This window comes from Urocitellus parryii, chromosome 8 (genome assembly GCF_045843805.1).
Source record: "Urocitellus parryii isolate mUroPar1 chromosome 8, mUroPar1.hap1, whole genome shotgun sequence".
Classification (NCBI taxonomy): domain Eukaryota; kingdom Metazoa; phylum Chordata; class Mammalia; order Rodentia; family Sciuridae; genus Urocitellus; species Urocitellus parryii.
The window spans coordinates 54,381,692-54,399,823 of NC_135538.1; the positions used below are offsets into that span (position 1 = coordinate 54,381,692).

Genomic DNA, 18,132 nt, shown 5'->3' on the forward strand with positions numbered 1-18,132 from the left:
ACACACAACCACATACAAACAGGCTCATCTCTAGCACCACGTATGCACCACGTATGAAGGCTGATACCACCATGTATGGTCTCGATTGGATACAGATGGCCAGTTATCTTCAGAATGCCAGGTCTGCCTGTCGCCTTTGGCTAGAAGAATGAAACATCCTCTCTCGGAATCATAAGCGCACAATGAGAGTGCTGAGTAATTCTCTGTCCACCTGGAAAGTCAATTTCCCATTTCATGAGGGAAGCATGGCTAAGAATGTGATTTAGTTACTCATCCTCCTTTATCACACAGAAATTTCCAGAGAACTATAAAGATAAAAAATGGGTCTGAAAACTATAGTTTTTTTTTCAATGTTAATACTGTCAAAATATGGACATTCTCCCCTGTACACCTTTGACCTTTATAACTTGAGGCTTATGTTGTTGCGTTTCAGTTTCCAGGAAGCCAGTCCCCAAAGTAAATGTGTATCCAGAGAAAAATATCTCATTCTACAACTCAACATTTCCAAGCCAGCCTTTCAGTGGCATGAGATTCCACCACAACCCGCAAGCCTGCCTCTATTAATCTAACTCATTTTTCAAGCTCTCACTCTTATTTCCTTCCTTAAATATCTTTGTCATACATTTGTCCTGTCTAACTCAGTTAAAAGGCAAGTTCTCCCATATTCATCCCCAGGAGTCTTCAACCCTGTGGCACCAGCTCACCAATGTGTAAGAAATGCCTGCTGCCAAGCCCGCTTGCCTTTGTCCGATTACCCAGGCCCTAGCAGACAGCCACTCACTTGGGCACTGCTGCCCATCACTTATCACAGTTAAATACAGCCATTACGTGCTGGCCGCGGCAACGCTGTTTATCTGGGACAATAACGAGTCCCTGAGGATTGGACTGCTCTCAGGTAGCTGCAGCTATTCTGGGGCACTCACAGGGTAGTGCCCTGTGGTCAATGAACAGAGCCGCCTGCACCCGCTGATAAACTCTGAGTGCGATGCCAGATAGTGGTCCCCACACTGAGCCCATCCTAGAAGAGATACTATGGCTTGGCAAGGTTTTGCTGAAAAGGGGTTTCCTTCCTCCCCTGTTGACTATGGCTTCATGAAGAGTTTGAAATGGTTTTTACCAGAATGGAAACTTTATTTTTGAAGCAGATGGCATCTCTTTTCTTAGAACTCATTAATTGATTAAAATAATTGGAAAATAGCCTTTCTTTCAAGGGTGATTGTGACAGGGAATGACCGAGGGTAAGGAGAGCATGTGGTGACCACGGTTGGACTTCAACTCAGCTCAGCGCTGGGCTGTGGTCTGAATCCCAGGCACCCTGTGCCTTTTAAAATCAAAAGCTCACGTACATTTAAGACCACATATAAGGTCTTAAAAATAAGGTTTTAATTTTTTTAATGATTTGCTCCATTATTCTTTAGTCAATAAAAGTCAGAAACATTTAAGACTCATTCCTGGGAAAACCCCATTTTTATTTGGTTTAGAAAGGAAAATTTTATTCTTCTTTGCAGGTTCTATAAGTTAAATGGGGAGAGAAGTCTGTTTGTCCCTCCAAGTGGTCACTGCTTTTTCTTACTGACCTCTGCAAGTTTCTGAGGGACAACAAACCTGGGCCCCACTCTTATGCACTCACCTGTCTTATTCTCAGGCTGGGCTCTGATCCTTTTTACCTCAACTCCATTCTGGGAGTTGAAGCAAACCAAATGACCCAGTCTCTGGCCCTTTGCTAAAAGCACTGAGGGATTTGTGACTAACGATATACGTTTTTAATTTTTACTTTTTACAAACATACTGGAGCAGGAGGCTATGTCCATACCCCGCCCCCACCACACACACAAAGAAGACTTACATGATATAATGTTCTGCTGGAAATTTTGAAAAAAGAGCCCAGAGCCTTATGCCCCTGACTTTCAGGACTAAGGACTTCTTCCTATGGTTTGGGAAGCTTCAGGATCTTCAAAGAAAGGTATCAATTTTCTTTTGAGCATCTCTTTATGTCAAATACTGGACTAGGTATTTTTATGTGCTAATTTCACTGGAAAATAAGTCTCTTTTTATATTCATTTCTCTTATACACTTATTTCACAAAATAATAATGCTCCTGAAGTGTCCATTTTACAGATGAAGCACTTTGCCAGGAAGGTTAAGGAGTTTACTTGCTTAAGGTCACTATGTAGAAAGGGTGACTGCAGGACCCCAAAGTCCAGGCTCCCCTACTCAGGAAGTGCTACCCCCAGTCCATCTCTCCCCTTTATAATCATGACAGTGGTGGGAGATCACAATGTCAGAGGTATAAGTGGCCCTACACAATCTAGCTCCTTACTTTGCAAACAAGAACTCTGAGCAAAGTTCTTTGATTAGGAAAAAAAAATGCATTTTCATTCAAGTCCCATTCAATACACAAACTGGCTGATGAGCAAGAGATAGGGTTCTGTGACTCAGCAGGTCCCTGACCTGCTGCTTTCCTCCTCTCTCCCCCTCTGTGACTGTGACTACAGGAGCTGGTGTCACTGCTTCCCTGTTAGAGATGCTAAGTCCTAGATGAATTAAGTGACTTGTCCAAGGTGTCAGTGAAAAGGTCAGGGTCATATTCCTCCTCTGATTTCTACCATTCTACACTCTCTCAAGACTGTTTCCTTCCAAATTTCCGACTTGGACAAAAACAAAATAGTTTATTATGTTATAATGAAGATTTAACTTGTTATCTATTATCTGAACACAGGCATTTTAGGTGACAAAAAAAAAGGAACACAGAAAAAAACAGCTTCACATGGCAAGTAGCTACCTATGGCCTGTAGATCAATAGCAGATTTTAAGATTTTAGATTATGTTTGGAAAAGCAGTCTTTCCTATACTTTATTTATACTTCACAACCAGCCCATTGAGAGAGAGAGAGAGAGAGAGAGAGAGAGAGAGAGAGAGAGAGAGAGAAAGCTAGCTTCATATTAGCAAAACAAACAAAAGAAAACCTGTAAAAAGTAACAACAAGAATACTGAATTTTCCTCTTAACAGCAAAGGGGATGGAGTGGGGGTGGTTAACAGTTGATTTTCTGCTGACTTTCAGCCCCTTAAGCCCAGATGTGCAGGTGTGTCTATTTCCCCTCTGAAATCAGCTGCCTGATGTGAGGAAGTCATGCAGTGGGTGGCAAAATATGACTCTGGTCCTTGGCACAGGTCGTGTAACTCAAGCAGCTTCGGTCGGATCCTGTGTCCCACTGGAAGGAAAAGCAGATGAGGATTCAGGTTCTAATCCTGGCTGTGCCACTCTGCGACCTTGAGCGATTGCTCTTTTTGTCCCAGCTCATACTTGAAAAAGTGAAATGAGAGATTTTATGAGAATTTCTGGAATGGTTTCCCTCGCGTCTGCACTTGACAACATGGAAGTGTTTGATTCTTTTCCATTACAATCCAAGGCAAGAAGTCCTGGGCTGCACCAGGATAGTTCTTAAGAATAAGCATCTCCTATGAGCGAGGTAGCTCCTGGGCATTTTAACTTAGGTTGTTTAAGCTGGAGCTGATGATTCTTTGAAGTAGAGGTTATCATCTTCATTTTTCATACATAAGATATGCCCAGTGGTTTTGCATATGAACTCCAGAGTCAGTCAAATCCCAGTACTGCCATTTACTGGCCACATGACTGGGTAAAAATCTCTCACTTCTATGTGCCTTGGTCTCTTCTAAAGTGGGTTTAAAAATAGTCTCCCCTGGCATGGTTGTTGGTATGCAGCATTTGGAACATTGCCTATGTGTAGAACATATAGAACATACTTAATGAATATAAGCTGTTAAAATTATTTAATGAAACAATGCAGGCCCAGGGAGCTATAAAAATGTGCCCAAATCCTCCCATGACAGTAAGGGACACAGCCGGCTTTCATTTCCAGGCAGGTCTCACTCCAGCCCTGAGCTCTTCCCCCAGGAGATGAAGCCTTTCCAACAGGACAGTAAGTGCCATACCTAGGGCACCCACGATGAGCCACACCTCACATGTTTCCTTACCCCGTCCCTCACAGCAATCTTGTCATTACTCATGACACACATACTGAGGCTCAGAGAGCTTAAGTCACTTCCTGCCTCACCTAGTAAATGGCTCCACTGGGATTTGAACCCAAGCCAGCTCAACTCCAGGGCAGTTCTTTTCCACTAAACCACACTGCCGACACCCTTCTCTACTAGGAGCCCATTGTCACTGCATGTGGAAGCTTCCAGTCTATAGATCTGGAAATGAGAGAAGAGGACGTCTTCAGGAAGTTGCCAAAACCCCTTAAAAGTAGCTGCGGACCCTGGGAGGACCTGTCTCAACTCTGAGAAAATCTCTGTAGATGTATCCTCATAATGAGCCACCTAGGCCCCCCTGGGGCTCATCAGTCCAAGGACTGGGAGCGGGGCATGTCACTGTGGTCACTGCCACATCTATGTGGTCCCCATCAGGAACTCTTTTGCTTTAAGAGCTGCCCCCAACCACTGCTCAATCCTGGACATTCTTATTTTCCCCAAACAAGACAAGGTCACAAGGCAACGTCCCACACTGCACCCTTGCCCACTGGCCTCCCCTCAGAGCTGCTGGCTGGGCAGAAGGGAGGCAGTTTCCATGACAACCTGCCTCCAGCATCCCCCAGTCGTTGGACTTGGAAATGGTCTTTTGTTGTAAGGTTTCCTTCCACTGTGAGCTGTGAAGTCTTAGGCCCATTCTGGGACAAAGAAGTTATTCCCATTGTCCTGCTACAATGGCTTTACATACTTAAAATTTAGATGTGACAGCTGATACCCCTCTGTGATAACATTCCACAATGATAACCCACCGCTGGTAATTAGCCTGTCATCAGCATGTGATGCACAGCTTCAGTGATGCCAGTCTTTTCTCACTTTCTTTCAGTCCATGAACAGCTGCTAAAGCAATTTCCCACAGATTTCATTCTTTCACTCTTCTGCTCAAGGTCTCAGTGATGTTGCCCGAATGCATCCAGGACCAATGTCTCCACCTGTAGTCGCCCCACCTTGCTTTCCACCAGCCTCATGCTCCCCACCCTCTGTGGTCAAGTGCTCCGGCTTCAGCCTACTGCTACTGTAAGGTCATTCTAACACAGCCTGCTTTGCTGTGTGTCTTCTGACATTCAGCTGCATCCCTCATTCCTGCACTGTGGACCCCCAGCCCATGCCACTCCTCATGTTGAGAACCCAACTGAATTCATCTGCTTTAAGGAAACACCATCAAGGTTAGCTCCATTAGCTGTCTCTCAACCAAGACTCTTCTCATTCATTTGCTCAACAAATACTTGTGTGCCCATCTGCCTGTCCTTGTGCTAGGCACTTGGTTACAAGGAGTGAACTGGACCCTGCATGAAGCCTACTGTCTGCAGTATCAGGTCAGTTTGCAGGTTCTGGGTGTTGCTTCTAAAAGTGACAATGGTTGTTTTTTGTCTCTTGGTTTCTAAATAAGTCAGGGACATGTGCCACATCTCCCCCGTCCTTTTTTCTCCTTTTTAAAAAATTCTTTCTCCTCCACTCCCCACCTCACGTTTTAATAACAATGATATGAAAAAAGTCAGTGTTAGATACTGTTAGTGAAAAATGGATTATATTTTACCCTCTAGAGAAATTAATGAAGACTCTCTCTGAACCATAAATGAGCAAAAGGAACTACCTCCCTCTGTTTGGATGTTAGGAGTTTATTAAGCTTTATGGATTGTAATATATGAATTAAATACAAATTAAAAACTTATAAAATCCAAATGTAGAACAAAATTTTAAAAGATTTCTGTGCATAACCCACCCCAACACACACACACACACACATGCACACACACACGCACGCACACACACACTCACAATGCACACACACACATGCACACACACATGCACACACACACACACACACAAAGAAAGCTAAGACAGAGAACAAGGTGATGGGCCAGCTGATCAGTGAGAAGCATTGTCAGAATTGGGACTAGAACCCTGAACCAACAGCCCTCGTATTCATGTGCAAGTTCATAACGTTTTCCACCAATTTTTTAAAAAATAATTTTTCAATTAGTATGTGAGATTCATGTTGCTCAAACTTTGGGGAACATGAAAATAGCCATTAAGTCCCATGTTTATGATGTCATCATCGTATTAAATGGGACAAATGGAGGGACCTGGGTATATTTTTGGTTTGGCAAATTCTAGAACTATTTTTTTCAAACATTTGGGGTTTGGCTAAAATCAAACCTTATTTTGCCAAGCACTTTGGCCTTAATTTTTAAACCCACGTGTATTTTTAAAAGAAATTCAATCTATATGTTTCTGACTCATTTACACTTAACTCATGAAAATGCTGTTTGGGAAGAACTATTAGATGTTGAAGCAAGTTTATGAGCCCTTTTAAGCCTTCTTTTCCCCCCATTTTTACCAGAAAGTTATATTTTTGCTAGCCATAAAATGGTCTGTGATCAGTCTGATTTATAACCTCCAAAGTTTAAATTTATTCTGCGTTTGAAAAATATTTTCCCCCTCCTCTTTTCTATAAGTTCCCAAACGGGCTACCTACAATGAAGACAAGCTCCCATACCTTACTTTCTAAGATAGCTGAAGGTGTATTCTGAATACATTCTATCTGCCAATAAATTGTCCCTAAGACATCTGGAGGAGAACTATGACACTTAAGTTCACATGGACCTGGACTGAGATCTGACATACTAATGGGCAGTTTACTAATTACTCTTAGAATAAGAAGAAGCAGAGGCCAGGCGCCATGGCCCATGCTTGTAATCATAGTGGCTCAGGAGGCTGAAGCAGGAGGATCACAAGTGCAAAGCTAGCCTCAGCAACTTATTGAGGCCCTGTCTTAAAATAATAAATAAAAGGGGCTGGGGATGTGGCCCAATGGTTAAGTGCCCCTGGGTTCAATCCCTGATATAAAAAAAAAAAAAAGAAAGAAAGAAAAGGATTGAAACTCAAAGTGGTTCAAACTAGAAAGAACACTTTACATTTTGTGTACTGGAGAATTTTTTTAATCACAGATAACCAACCCTGTTTATAACTTTTTCTACATTTTAAAAATTAGCTGAATCTACTAAAAATGACATTTGAATTAGAACCAGAGAAGCAAGAACGTGCCTGCATGCTACAGCGGCTTCATCCTGCATCCTCTGGAATGATGCTCAGATACTGCTCAATTATAGTATTCTAGTGGGAGAAGGCTTTTGGATAAAGTACTTAAAAATGGCTTATAAATATTTAAAGTATAAGCATCTAACAAATCATAATGACAAAGTTTTACATTTAACCACATGTGCTCCAAATATCTTGAAATTACTCTAAATATGGGTTTAAAATATCAAAAGGGCTTGTTGATGGGATGCAGAACTTCATAGGGAAACTTAAACCTGATCATTCTTGCTCCCACAACACCCAATCTGCACAATTTTTAAAGTGTGCGTGTGTAGATTTCTTTAGAAAAAGATCATGTTACAGTCCGAATTTCCAAAACAAGAGTGGAAGGATGAAATATAGGGTTTCCCCTTCTCTCACCAAATGCAGTTTAGCCACTTTGCTTCTAGATAATTTGTTATTGTAGGTTGGCTCAAATTTAAGACAGTAACATTTTAGAAACACTTGGAGAACTAAGCCAGCTGCAAGGAGGATATCATTACAAATTGAGACACATGTGTTGTATGGGAACACCATTCATTTCCAATATCAAAACTGTGTCTAGGGAAATAAGCCATGCAAATGAGGGAGAGATATACTTTTTAATGACATTTTGGGGACATTAGGTCAAAGTTTCATTTCAAATGAGTTCATAAAGTGTGTTTTCCCCTTCAGTTCTTTAAATACTATCAGTCACATTCTTACTTTCTTTTTTACCCAAACAAAACGTAGCTTGGCATCAAAGACAACACGCCATAGGTTTGGACTGGGAGATGAGAAGACAACCAGCACTGGGGCAGCCAAACATCTGAATGGGAATGTGACAAACACAGTCCTGTCCCCTCAGCTTTGTGGAAAGGCAGTTCTGCCCCTGGGGGTCCCTGCTCCCTATCCAGGGTTGTGTAGTATGGCAACATGGTGCTCAGGCACAAGCATCTTTTGGCTTTGGGTGGTAACTCAGTCCTAGAAGTGGCAGAGTTAAGAGATCTCAGGGACATCTTGTCTGGTTTGCAATTTAAGAATAATTAGGAGTACACTCAGGAGCTAGATTAAAGCACTAGAGGCCAATCCCAAGTTGTACCATTTGTTGTCTTCGTCGTCATTGGCTTCTGCTCCATTTTCACTAGAACCTCTTAAATGATAAACAACAAATACATAAAACAAATTTGCACGTGCTTCCCTCCCTGTTGTTGATGGCCATGTGTTCTCAATCCTGATCCTACCCTACTTTCCTCCCAAGCCCAATGCTGTGGAGCTCCACAAATCTTGAGGAGCACTATGGAGAATGTACAGCTGCCATCTGAGATGTCATTTACTCCTTTTCCTTGAGAATGGGATGCTATTAAATGCCACCAGTGCTGTTTATCTCCTAAAGCTAGTTTCTTTGAACAAATTCCCTTTATGCCTTTTGAAAGCATTAATAAAAAAAAAAGTCTACATACGCAGAATGCATTACCTTGACATCCACCCACATATAAAGTGTTTTGCACTTAAAATGGCAACCGAAGGATACAGAAAAATTTCTGTGTGGAACATGGTGAAGGAAAATTGAATGCCCCCACCCTGTCCCTTTGGCATGGTCTCGTTGACAGGAAAGTCTGGAAAAGGCAGGGTGACCGGGTAGAGGTAAGTGTTCCACTGCATGAGGTAAGTGTTCCATGCTGTCTTGTTCTCTGCTCCTCAGACATTGCTGCCCCTCTGAAATGCTTGTCTGCACGAAGGTAGGTGTAAATGATTGGACCATGATGCACAGGCAGCCACTCAGTGTGACAAGGGAGTGATTCATGGAACCCAGTCCTGGAGCCTATTTCAGCTCAAGTTTGGCATAGAATCTAAGCACATCCAGTCAATTCTAATTTCCTTTCTCAGGTGAAAAAGTATACTGGAGAGCTGGAGGAATAGGGAGCACTCCTAGATATCTGTCCACAATGTCCCTGCATTTATTGACCTGCCCATTTTTTTTTCTGACTCCAGCCATCCTGCTCTCTGGGCCTCAGTGGCAGGGTAGATGGGTTTCCCACAGAATAATGGCATCTCTCAATACCGTATAAATTTTGAAAGTCTAAGTGCCAGGGAAGCACCTAGTTTATTTCTTTTCTTGCTTCCCTTTGCTTCTTTCTCCATTTGCCAGGTATGGTAAGTTGGAACTTTTGCATTGTGTCAATAAGGCAATCTTTTCAAGGCAAATACTACATTTTTGTAGCTGCAACTGTGGTTTTGCAACATTAGACCCATAGCAAAAATTGCCAAAAGTAAATGCTAATTTTTAAAGAAACCTTACAATTAATTAGACTTTCTCAGAGAAATGAAAAAGTCCAACTCAGATATTTCTAAATCTATGGACCTCTTCTCCCAAGAGAATGCCTCTATGATAGGCACATTAAACTGTCCACAAAATTTCAGGGGGCGCTGCTAAAGGCCATCCAGATGGACTAGTCCATGGGGCCACGAGACCAGCATTGGGGAGCTGCCACATGGACTGGAAGGTGTGAAGATCACATCCAGGACTAGTGCTGCACTTGCACCACCCTGTGTGGGTCCATCTTAAAAGTTTATGCATTAAGCACTTTTCTAGCCTCATCCTAGTTCCAGGCCTGCTGAAGATGGAAGGTTTTGACTATTTCTGAAAATAATAATAACATGGTCGCATATTATCTCAAATTCCATCATAATCTGATTGACACGATCTCTAAAAGTCAAATTCTTGCACACTAAAATCCTCCCTTTCAAGCCCTTTGTCATGAGGGTTAACATGGACCCAGCAGCTCATTAAATGGGACATGTCTATGGCCCATCTTGACACTGTTCATCCTTAAAGCTTTCCTTTGCAAGTCTGGAATGATCACAGCAAGGACACTCTCAGGTCCTTGACAAAGACACCCACTAACGGGTGGACATGACACCAACCTGACCTGGTGGCTTCTCATTGACTCTTCAAAGTACCTCTACTAAAACTATAAGGCCAACTGCATTCTGACAGACAAGGCTAACCTTTAACTCAGAGACTGTCACCAATGAGCATTTCAACCATTTTATATACTGGAACCTTAAACAGCTCAAGTTTGGCACATAATCTGAGCACATCCAGTCAATGCTAATTTCCTCTTGTCTCTTTCAGTTTTCCTTCCTTCTTCTGCTTTAAAAGTGGGCTACCATAGTATTGTTTCAAATAATAATACTATTATTGTCATATTATTATACAATAATAATACTTTTTTCTTCAATTTCATTCCGAGAGACCAAACTGGTAAAAAGTTACTTGCTACCTCCTCCTTTTTGGCTTTCCTAATGAGATGAACCCCTCACCTTACAATAATTGGTTCTGGGATTGAGGCTGCATGACCAAATTAAGAAGTCAACATTACAGGTCCCCCCTCCAGCTCCCTCAGAGAAAATGCAGAGCTGAATCTTACTGGTGATCCCAAATCATAGAGTCAAGACCAGAGAAAAGAGTTTCATATTTTCTTTCTATATGTTTTTATGGTTCTAGAAACAAACAAATTTGGGAACCACAAAGGTGGGAAGTTGTATGGACCTGTTATTCCTGGAGAATGGAAGAGCAGGGGTAAAAGGGTTATTCCTGGAACACATTTTTTCCTTTGATTATTTTACTTAAAGAGAATACTTCATTTCCCTGGAAAACTGAGGAGGGGGAACATTTTCTTTTGAATATATTCAAACATTTGCAAATGGTTACTCTGAACTCCCCAATGTACCATAAACAAGTGTAAACTATAGAAATTCAGAAAAATGTACAAATACAAACAGCTATCCCCCAAGCTCCCAGGCAAAGACAAAGAAGGGAGTATTTCATTTATAAATGGAATTCTTTGTGGATAGAATAGTTTGAGAAATGTTTATACATTGTTTTCCTTATTATTTGTGGGTATGCTTTTTTCCCCTAGCTACAGAAGCTGCAGAACTGGTATTTAGAGTCTTAAAAGTTGAAGATTAAAGGGAGTTTACAACCTTTTACAATCTTCAACTAAACAATTAGTTCTGCATCTGGAGAAAAATCATTTGAAATCATTTGTAGTTGTATCAACAAATAAAAAAACAAAAAGTCAGGTTCAGAATAACTTGGAAATGGGAGGGGAGGGCTGTAATTTGCAAGGAACTAACAAATATGATGATTTCATCAAAGACCACTGTAGCTGGGTTGATTTTCAGATACAGTCTGCTTTGGATCTATTTAAAAAATTTTTTTTAAATCATAATGCTGTAGAGACAGGTGGACATAACAAGAAGAATGGAGAACACTGACAGGAGCTGCTGACAGACTCTCCTGTGAGAAATCATAATGAATCACCGACAGGCACAGGGGACATTGCTCACAGGCACCTCTCTCACCTACCGCATCTCAGACTGCATTCTGCTTTGGGTTTCTTAATGCTTTCACTTTGGTTTTAACTTGTCATCAAAGAGTGCCCCATCAGGGCACAAAAGCTACCCAGTTCTTTATTTAATGGATGCATTTCAATTCCCCCAACCATATGAATGGGTCTGAAGACATAGAAGAAAAACAGCACTGAGTTGCGTGTGCACAGAAAAGCAGGAAGGGCCAGAGGGTATGAGTGAATTATGGCAGGTTGAGGCTGCACTGTGAGGTGACATGGAACTACTGAGGGCAAGAGGAGGTGTGAATGAGTGGAGGAAAGATGGTTCTTCCCCCCTCTTAAATCACTTGCCTTGCCACCTCTCAGTAGCCAACAAAGCCTGAGTATTTCTGACATTAGAGAAAAACTGTAATTTCTTGGGGGATCCATTACAAAAAGAACTCTAATCTCAAGAGGTATTGTCTGAAATTGGCTGAAACCAGGTTAATATTTTCAGTAATGATCCTGGTCCACATGTAAGACCCTCACTTGGTTCTTTATTCAGAAACATAGATCATCCAAATAGCCATCATATATTTTATGCTTTTATGAACTTTTGGTCCCATGCTACTTATAGGCTTGTGTCACTATTCTTGACCAGGTCACTTTTCAACTCACTAATGGAAGTAAAATCTTTCACCCTCCCAATCTTTCTTTAATGCTATTTGAGTGATATTAGAATGTATTTAAATGGTAATTCCCAAGGCTTTCTGACTTACTGAAGGTGGTCACTTATTTGTCACATACCTTCCCATTACTCAAAGCTTTGGCAAGCAGATGAAATTACTCTTCTGAACACATCAGGGGCATTTTCAACTGAGTTATCTGTGAGAAGGCTAAGGCTATCTGTCTTCAGACAACAGAACTCACAGATGTAAAATCAAGAAGGAATGAATAACTCATTTATAGTAGTCTACTTATACTGGCAAAGCCATCAGTGGAAAAGGAAACCTCAAACCATGGTGTCTGAGAATCCCTTCTTACACCATCCAACATGTCCCTTGCTCTGATTCTGTGCTTCCTAAGCAAACCTCTGGCTATGTGAGGTGCCCATGTAAATACACCAACCTAGAGACAATGGGATGGGCACACCATACCAAGGGTTGCACTCCATGGTTTTATGTCCCACCAGGTTTGTTGTTGGGGCTGGAAAAATAAGAACTAAATATTATCTGAGCAATTGAGGAAATTGGTAAATAGAGGTTTGGTGGTGTTTTTTTTTTTTAAGAAACTCCCTCAGAACAACTGAGATGGACAAAAAATTTCAGTAAGTAGAGTAAGGAAGGAACTTATTAGCCTATTCTCCTACAGTGGTGTAAAGGAAATGTAGCTCTGGAGTCAGGCAGTCTGCACTTGAATCTCATCTCTGCTTTACTACCATGAAAATCATCTTTGATAAGTTCCATAACCCACCCCCCTTCCCCAGTTTATTCTTCAGTAGAATGAATATAATTGTCTTATGGATCCAGATCCAAATATATACTACTGAGAAGCACTTCAAAGAGAGCCTGCACACACAAATGGGAGTGATTCTTCTTCCTGCCTCTCCTACGCCAGGCCCCCTGGATTTCCATCCCCACCAGATGGTAAATACCTTGGGAGCAGGAACAACATCATCTTCACCTTTGTATCCTCCCAGGCCCTGGAAGGAGCAGTGCACGAGTGAAGTGCTCAATAAATGTTTATGTCTCTTCTCTTTTCCATAGGCAGTTGATAAACTCAACAGCATTTTGGCCTGTTTGCAGCCCACTTGCTCAGGCAACAACCTGAACTGAATACAAGTTCCCCCACTTACCAGCTGGATTTGGGCAAGATTTCTAAGCTGCATCTTCCTCTTTGGTATATGCATCCAATGCCTATTCTACCAGGATTGGTGAGAGGAGCAGATGAGGCCACATCTGGCTATGGTTGTCACACAAGCCAGTTTCTATCCCCCCTCTCTGAAATCTGTGACTCTTATTTCAGCAAGGCCTTTCCCTTTTCCCTAACCAAGCTTCTCACTGTCTGCAGAAGTGAACAATGCACCAGCTGAACCACTGAGCCCCAAAAGGGGAGGCAGCAAAGCTAGGATTCGGGTTTGCATTGGAGAACGCTGGTTGGTGCCAAACTAAAGGAAGAAAACTTCAGAAAACAAGAAGTTATGAGTTCCATCACTTTTTCAGGCAAGTGTGGCTTGGTGGCCTGGGCTCAGGTGACATATCTATGTGTGTAAGAAGTTTCATTTTTATTCTCATCCTATAGATGGTATCCCATGGTTATCAATAAAATATGATGATTTGGGACATTCTTCCAATGAGGCTACCAGCTGTAGTAAGTCTCCCAGCTCAGGAGTTCCCTGGGCTTTTCACTACTGAAATCTTATGACCAAAATTTAGGGTTCCAAAATTATCTCTCCTTCCTTTCCACATCCTCCTCCTCTCTAGCAGGATGAATTACAGAGATGAGCCTAATAGTAAAATTAAAATGTAATTGAAACAGTGTTTTTATTCCAGTTCAAGGCTGAACTTTACCCTCAAGTGACCTTGGGCATGACACTTAGACATGCTGTGGCTGTTTCCTCAGCTGTAAATAGGGACTGGTGTTACTAAGCAAGTGCTCAGTGTCATAGTTGTTGGATCCAAACGTAGATAGTACACGACTACACAATGTGTACTGTAAAATACGCAAGGTTTTTTTTAAAAAAAAAATCACGATTATTAATACAACTCTCTCGCCTCTGCCTTGTAAAAAGCAAAGCGAGGTGCAGTGGCTCGTGGAGGAGCGCCCAGGTGGACATACAAACCTTTTACTTATTCTGATTTCTAATTCGGAGGCACCTCCTTTTGAGCGGCGGCTCCAGGTCCTCGGGCCCGGCGCTGAGCATGGGCGAGGAGATGATGCACGGCGCCATGGCAGTCTTCTCCGCGGGTTTTGGCACAGGCTGAATCACGCAGCCGGTCTTGGGCAGCATCCGCAGAGCATAGGCGTGGTCCTCGTCTGCGGGGTTATTAAGGTTAGGGTCCGACTTGTCGCCCCCCGCCAGGGCCTCCTCCCCTATCAGCTTTTTGGCCGCCTCCCCGTCCAGGTGGCAGTTGGAAGCACAGTTGTTCTCCTTGACCGACTCCAGCTCGCTCACCGCCGGCTCCTCGGGCGACAGCAGCTTCTTGGGCGGCGCGGGCGGCGGTGGCGGCGGCGGCTGCTCGGGCGGCGGCTCCGCGCTCTTGGCGCCCTCGGCTGCAGCGCCGCGCGTGCCATTCACGATGACGTTACAGGCCGCAGCGGCCTCGGGGCCCGCGGGGGCGCCCGGGCCCGGGTCGCCGGCGGCGGGAGGGCTGCAGTGGCCGTCCCTGCAGCCGCCGCAGGTCCTGCGCTCCGCGGCGCCGGGCTCGCGCTCCGCCTTGACATGCGTGTGCAGCGCGCGGTGGATCACGTTGTGCAGCCGGGCCCGGTGGCCCACGGTCAGGTCGATGACGCCGTCCTGCGGTCCCTGCAGCACGCCCGGGAAGCCGAGCTGGCAGCCGGTAACCGGGGGACTGCCGGCGCGCCGTGTCAGGTCCACCACTTCGCTCCGGTTGTGCTCCGCGGGCGCAGGCGCCAGGCTCAGGGCCTGGCCGGAGCAGCCGGGCGGCGAGTCCGAGGACTTAGACGAGCCCTGCTTGGAGTCCCTGGGAGACAGGGAGTGTCCGCCTGGCTTGCCCCCCGCTGCCGAGGAGTCGCCAGGGGCGCTCGGAATGAAGTTCTCCCCGTTGCTGGAGAATCCATTGGGGGGCTTGGAATCATTGACGTGAGGGATGGGAATAGGGATAGGGATGGGCACAGGCAGGGGCACGATCACCGGGTATGGCACGAGCAGGGTGGGGGGTGGCACCAGCGGGGCGAGCGACGGTAGCCCGAAATTCATCATCTGGGGCACCGGCATCGGGCCATTTGGCATCATGCTCACCGGTGGGAAGGGAAGACTCGGCAAGGGGGCGCCGGGGGGAGGTGGGGGCAGTAGGCCAGGGGGGTTCCCAGGCATGGTGGGCGTGCTCGGGGGATGGATGTGGGGCGATAGCATGGGCCTGTGCATGGGGCTGGAAGTGGGGCCGAGGTTCCTGGGGCCTCCAGGCGGGGGCCCAATGCCGGGAAGCATGGGGTTGGACAGTGGGCTGTTGGGGTTGGAGGCATGGTGTGGTGGCCCGCGGATGAAAGGTGGGCGGATCTGCTGCATGATCTGCTGCTCCATGAAGATGGGCAGAGGCACCGGGCCGCGGTTGGTCATCACCATGGGAGGGCTACGAGGAGGGACGCCGAGGGGAGGTCCGATGCTAGCAGGTGGCTGAACAGAGACAGGAGGGATGTTTGGAGTCTCGCTGATGGGGATGGACTTGGGCACTGGCGTGGGGATTTTAGTGACAGAGCAGTTGGCAGTGTCAGATGGAGAGACGGTGGTGGACGCCGATGGGCCAGGGCCCTGGCTTTGGCCAGCTGCAGCCACCGGGGAGGGGGCCTTCCTCCGAGCATCTGTTAGCGGGATATTCCAAGAGTCTGGAGTGAGCAGCTGCACCCCGGTGCCTTCTGCTTTATTTTCCATGGGAGGGTGTAATGTGCTGCACAGCCCAGCTGGAAGATTGGCCTGGGTCTCTTTGTAGAAAATGTCCATTTTGTATTGATTGAGACATTTCGCACTGCAGAACTGAAGCCTTCTTTCCCCGTCCCCAAAATCCAGGTATTCTTTTGTGTGTCTTATATGCTTACACCAGTCACATACCTACAACACAGTTAAAAAAAAATCAGGTAAGATAAGCAATTTCCTTAGGTAGATGGCATTTCACATTTCATGTAAAGGTTCTTTTAAACTATCATAATTTTTCAAATAGGTTGAAGCATTTCCTTCTAAGAGGTAAAATTCTGGAATGTTGTGAAATGATGCATTTGCTTTATAAATACTAACTTCAGAATAGCAATGATCACAGTCCCTTTACTTTTTATAGAAACTATGTAGACCTCTTTAAGCATGTCTCGGAGATGGCTCTGACAAATGGAAGTACATATACCTGCCCAGTGTACCTGCCCTCACATTTTAATTTGTCAAACAGGCTCACTGTAAACACAAATCTAAATAGTTTTAGAGGGAAGGATTCTCCAGAAAGCTTGGTAGGCATGAAACACATAACCCCTTAAAATTCTCCTCATGCAAAGTCACTTTACACTATTCACTGTGTCCAATAATGCAGTTGGAAAGGGTGTGCTGTGTTAACCAATAACACAAAGCACTGAACATCATTATGTCTGGCTTCCAAGGAAAAACTTGGAATTAGTCATGAAGTCTGTGTGAGGTTTAGCTATTCCCAACCTGTGATGTTGCAGCAAGCTAGAATTATTTTTTGAGCTGTTTGCCCACTCTTTCTCAGTAGTCAGAATTTTTGGTGACATTTCTTGGCAGGCAGTCTTATTTAACAACTTTTCAAACACCAGAGAACATTTTCCAAAAGTTGTTATGGCTTTTTCCCCCTTCAAATACTCCTGGCAAAAGAAAGACATCACCAAATTTATTTTAAAGTTGGGCTGCAGAACTAATTAAAGGCTGAGAGCTTTTCCCAATTGGAAATCACCAGACATCAAAGTTCAAAAAATAGTCATTCTCGGCTTCAGAACCCATTACTTTGGAGAAATTATTGTGATTTCATTAACACATTAATTTTGCAACACCATCAGCTCTCACAGATGGTGAAGACATGATCTACAATTCAAATATGACTCTTGTTTGCACAAATGTCTTTCCTTCATATGGCATTTTAAACAAGAATTAATATGAGTAATCTTGCCATAGCTATAAACAGATAAACAGATGTCAAAATTTTCAATAGTTCTTTCAGTGCCTCACTTTTTTTGACAGACTTTTACAACACACAATCTTTTTTCTTTTTCTTATTTATTTATTTATTTTGTCATTTCCTTAGCACACAAGCCATACAGCACCAGGGAGGAATTGTGAAACAGTGCAATGGTGAGTTTATTGAATTCAAGTTTCTCTCTCATAAAGCACTGGTTCCAATACGGTTCTAAAAGGAAACTTGTTTTTGAAGAGTGTCTGTTCTGTTGTGTCTGTGTGTGTGTGTGTGTGTGTGTGTTTAACTATTGTAAATGGATGTAATTAAAAGATGATAAATTTTAATAATGATTGGTCACATAAACAATGCAAAAACAACATATGCTGGGCATTTGATTACTCATCTCATTTAACTCTCAGCTTTTCTTGATTGTAAACAGTGGTGGCATGCTGCTATGTGATTGTGGGTGAATACTCGAGTGGCAGATGTGGGTCTGTATGTGCAAATCTACTCTTTTCTTTCTCACTTTTTTTTTCTCTACTATATTTACAGGTAATAAACTTGACAGTGTGAGATTGAATAAAATAAACTTATTGCCACCCATTAGTTTTTTTGTCTGTTCTCATATCAAATTGCCCTTTCAAAACACTTCTTGCAAAAATCTGAGAGTGAGAACACTGCTGAGTGACCTTTAATGATTAGAAAGGCATCTTCTCAATTTAGTTAGGAAAACTGTTATAGAGATTAAAGTGGTTAAGAAATAATAATTTTAATGTTTATAGTCTCCTGTCTTTCACTACAATGTTTCAGGTTCCTCCTGAATTAAGGTTTTTTT

The 18,132-nt window shown here is 43.6% G+C and overlaps 1 protein-coding gene across 3 annotated transcripts in view; it reads right to left on the minus strand.

Annotated features, from left to right (window-relative positions):
* The window catches only part of Sobp (sine oculis binding protein homolog), a 160,115-nt gene that overhangs the window by 5,419 nt on the left and 136,564 nt on the right, over window positions 1-18,132 (minus strand). For 2 of the 3 annotated variants that reach the window (XM_026389611.2, XM_026389609.2), the window contains one exon: window positions 14,288-16,234. In XM_026389611.2, the coding sequence (XP_026245396.1) occupies window positions 14,291-16,234 (1,944 nt within the window). In that variant the 3' untranslated portion in view covers window positions 14,288-14,290. Of the gene's footprint in view, window positions 1-2,766; window positions 3,214-14,287; window positions 16,235-18,132 lie in introns of those variants that run through there. The other variant, XM_026389610.2, reaches the window with a different exon arrangement.